The sequence below is a fragment of the Quercus lobata genome, chromosome 7, assembly GCF_001633185.2.
Source record: "Quercus lobata isolate SW786 chromosome 7, ValleyOak3.0 Primary Assembly, whole genome shotgun sequence".
Classification (NCBI taxonomy): Eukaryota; Viridiplantae; Streptophyta; class Magnoliopsida; order Fagales; family Fagaceae; genus Quercus; species Quercus lobata.
In genome coordinates this window covers 7,223,453-7,227,913 of record NC_044910.1, presented here as the reverse complement: position 1 = coordinate 7,227,913, position 4,461 = coordinate 7,223,453, and the positions used below count along the sequence as shown (strand labels likewise).

Below are 4,461 nucleotides of genomic sequence, written 5' to 3'. Positions count from 1 at the left end.
TTAATAGATTTGAATGCCACAACGCTCATCCTCTTCAATGCTTTTCATTTTTATGCCCGAGTGCCATAATCTTGCCACCATTCTTTCCTTGATATCTTCCAAAGGCGCGCACTCCAGGCAGAGCAACTAGGGAAGTTTCCTAAAAAAATTAATATCCTGTCAGAGAAAAAGGGAATTGCATATAGAAAAGTGGGGATCCTACAATTTCTCTCTTTCAGCTCCACATTGTTGTTCAGATTTGAATCTCTCTGGTCCATGAAAACGATTTTGTTTACATCAAATGGGTGTTCTTCAACCTCAGCCAAAATCCCATCAGCCACTCGGTAACCAGGATTATAGGGCTTGTCATACTAAACAAGGCATCTAGAAAAGCCAGTCACAACAAGAACCATGGCAGCCTGAACTGTGAAACTATCATTGCAAATCAACAAAGACATAGGCTCCTCATGAATAACCTTAATAACTTTTGCTTGGTGAAACTTGACACCATTTGATATGCATTTTTGCAATATTTTTAACTTCAGCTGCTTCTGAATAACCCTTCCACAAAGGTCTATTAAGGTCCTTCTCTAACAGATCATCAATAAACACAGCAGCTCCAGTCTCCAGAACAGGTAGTTGCAAGGCAATCAAGCAAGTCCATGCACTCCTAACCATGAATGATGACAGCGCATGTGCTAGGCTAGATTACATGAAGTGCACACAATGATTTACGCAGTATGAACTTGTGTGTGGCATTCTAACAAATAGTTTGTGCGCAATACTGAATTAAAGCAATTTCAAGAGAATTAAATAATGTAATTTGGGTGCCGTACCCATATCGTATATGTGTCGTACTCATGTCTTACGAGTGACATCACTGTGTCATGTCCATACTCGACCTATGTCCATATCTATGCTTTCAATATGAACAAGTATAAAAGCACCAAAGCCCTACTTCAAGATTTTGTTCATAACACATGCGTGAAAATAAGAGTTCATAAATCTGGAAACCTAATAAAAAAAGAAAACACCAACAACACTGTAAAAGAAAAATTTTCACAAAGTTTGCAAATTAAACAAATTGAAAAAGGTGTCGCAAATATATTTTTGTATTAATCAAGTAGTGAGTATAATCTTTGTTTTGATTTTTTAATAAAAGAATACTCATCTGATTCTATCTTCTTTGAACTTGACTTGAACAAGAAATCCTCATTGAACAGTCTTCATAATAAATCTCTGGCTTTAAACTTGTTAAAGATTTGTTATTCTTCATGTTCTTCAAGTTCTTAGAGACCGAATTTCTCCAGAACTTGGTCTTCTTGAAAACTTGGTGTTGAAAATGAGAGGGAATGTGCTCTAGTGGTTTCAGAAGAATAAACTCCACTTTGAATTGATATTCTTCAAACTATGTAGTAAACTCTTATTGGCCCAAATTTTGCTTATAGATAATTAACTCTATTTATCTATTTTGATAAAAATCATATTTTGATAGAGATAATAATCAACAAAGATAAATAATTCTCTATTTTATTTAATTATTTTAATAAAGATAATTATCCATAAATTTTGAATAGAAAATTTCTTTATTTTATTTATTTATTTATTTTAATAAAGATAATTATCCATAAATTTTGAATAAAAAATTTATCTTTATCTTGTGGGTCAAATGACACATGGCAAATTTCAATATGCCAATGTGATGTCAATTTGGATGACATGTGTCATTATTTGTTTAATTAATTTAATGACACATAAATTTGGAATTTATCACTATAAATTTTGACATGGCATATTGTAATTGGCTTGACATATTATTGCCTCCTACAAACATTTTCTAGCTCTAGCTTTGCTTCAAAATAATACATCGTGCCATGCCAAACTAACGAGGTAAATAAAGTAAGAAGACACAAGCTTATTCACTATATTATTCAACATTTGTGTATTGTCTTTAATTTAATAGAAAAGATGATCCCTATCCCCCGACTTGGTATATTAGTAGAAAAGATGTTGAAATTACGCATGTTCAACATCAATCTTTCATAATGGATAAAGACATAAAGCGAGTTTCAATTTATTTTGCATTTTTTAGATATATCTTGTAGATTATATTCCAAGCTTGATATGTTAATCCATCATAAAAGATAGTCGCTTTAGGAAAGTGTCTATGTTCAAATAAGAGCGACAGTCCTAATTTCTCAAGCTAAAGTTTCCACGTACTATGTCAAGAATAAATTACAGTAAATACGAGTTAGGACAGCAAACTCACAAAATTCAAATTGCCTTCTTTGGTGCGAACTTTCAATGCCCGGAAGAAAAGAAGGTGAAACAAGCATGGGTATCACTGAGGAGCCCCAGGTGCCCAGCATTTCAATCGGAATTACTAATCTCAAGGCAAAGCTTGAAAAAATAAGGGAGGCAAAAAGAAATGTGATGAATCAATCTCAAACACCAAAGATACAAAAGGTTATATTCTATCTGCGAGAACAAGACGATTTCCACAAGAATTATGAGCCAAAAGTGGTATCACTCGGTCCGATCCATCATGGTAATCCAAATTACCAGCTAGGAGAGAATTACAAGCTACTGTTGACATATGAATTCATCGAAGGTAGCGGTAAGAATATGGAAGATGTATACAACGTGATTAAGGAGAAAATCTATGAATTAAGGACATGCTTCGAGGAGGAGGTGACCAAGGCATATGATGATGAGGCTCTCACTTCGATTTTGTTCGTGGATGGCTGTGCAATTTTACAGTACATATATTGTGCAACTAACAACAAGTTCAAAGAGTTGAATATAAAAACGGATAGTGTAGCATTTGGGCAACAGGATTTGTTCTTGCTGGAGAATCAACTTCCCTATCGTCTACTCACATTGTTGATGAGCTCGAGTGTGAAGAAAGAAGAATTGAACAAATCAATTGAAACTTACATTGACTCACACGTTAAGGTACCAGAGGATCAGCAATCGAATTGGTTATCGTGGAGACCCTGCCAAAGATCGAAGCCACAACAAGCACAAAGGGCGAAAGAAGAAAGCCACGATGATAAGGAGAAGCCACAAGATCGTACCATATCAGTGGCTAAAGAGCCCGTCCATCTTCTTGACCATCTGAGGACACGAATGCTTCATGGACAAGGGTACATTCATGACGGAAAGGTTGGTGAAATCAACCAAAATATACAAAATGTCCAAGAGTACTGGCAATCCTATCGCAATGTCCAGGAGCTTAAAACAGCAGGTATCCATTTGAAACGTGGTGAAAATTGTTACTTGAGTGAGATAAAATTCACTAAACGATTTCTTTTTCGTGGACAACTTCACCTTCCTCCAATTGTTGTGGATGACTCAACCAGGCCTAAGTTCCTGAACTTGATAGCATATGAAAGGTGTCTGGATTTTGAAAATGATTTTGGGGTCACCTCTTATATATCCTTCCTTGATTCACTAATCGATGAAGCCTACGATGTTAAGAAGCTAAGGAAAGCACAGATACTCCACAATTTCCTTGGCAGCGATGAAGAAGTGGCTAAACTTTTCAATGAGATAGGCACCGACTTGGTGCCTAACATCGAAATATACAGGGATGTCAGATCACAAATTCAGAAGCACTATAGGAGCAAGTGGATGACCTGGATAGCTCAAGTCTTTCACGACTATTTCAGTAGTCCCTGGACGTTCATTGCTTTCTTTGGTGCATTGTTAGCACTTGCTCTAACTATCACTCAGACTTGGTATTCTGTCAACTCTCCCCCAGGACCCTGCGATAACTTCTGCAAAAACTTAACACCAAAGTAAATATGCAAAAGGTAAAATTTTATTTGCTGAGAATTACATGGTTTAATTTCTATGCCTTCCAGACGGCCATTTCCAAATAATAAGGTCATTCCAAAGCCATATCATCTTGTTAATTTGTTTACAGCTTGGCGTTGAAGTTTTCTTGAAATAAGTCAGGGTGATTGTACTTTCTAATTTGATGTAATATGTGTGGATTTGAAATAATTGTGTCTGAGTTTGTGCGTGATGTGTGTTAAAGTTTCATATGTAATAAAGTTTCAAGATGAATATACTTGATTCAAATTCAAATATGTCTAATTTTGCAAAGCAAGGTGGCAGTAAACACATTATCGTCATTGCAGTAAGCGTGGCTGTTTGAGTAATGAGGGAGCATTATCTTCAGAATATATTGTTGGCCTAATACAATTCTTGAAAGAATTCTTTGGAAAAAAAAACCTTCAGAATATATTGTTGTTTGCAATTGGTGATTTTGTTGCATGGAGGTGAATTTCTTATAAGCCAACAGAAAACTCTTTTAAGCAGGGGGCACATTGTCACCTTGAAGAAAGCATTTTCAACACGCCTTAAAGTTGAATTATGTTTTTTTTATCATTGTTTTCTACTCAATTTCTTTGATAAAACATTTATTTACTAAATGTATAATTATATTCCTACTTGATACAGTGGTTTAAAGCTACA

General features: G+C 35.2%; 1 protein-coding gene and 1 pseudogene across 1 annotated transcript; one reads left to right on the top strand and one right to left on the bottom strand.

Moving 5' to 3' along the window:
• On the bottom strand, positions 1 to 643 carry LOC115951487 (annotated as a pseudogene).
• A 1,574-nt stretch (positions 644 to 2,217) lies between these two features.
• LOC115954110 (UPF0481 protein At3g47200-like) lies at positions 2,218 to 4,081 on the top strand. The gene has a single exon (XM_031071986.1). It carries the CDS (start codon positions 2,284 to 2,286, stop codon positions 3,781 to 3,783), a length of 1,500 nt encoding a protein of 499 aa, XP_030927846.1. The 5' UTR covers positions 2,218 to 2,283; the 3' UTR covers positions 3,784 to 4,081.
• Positions 4,082 to 4,461: the final 380 nt, after the last annotated feature.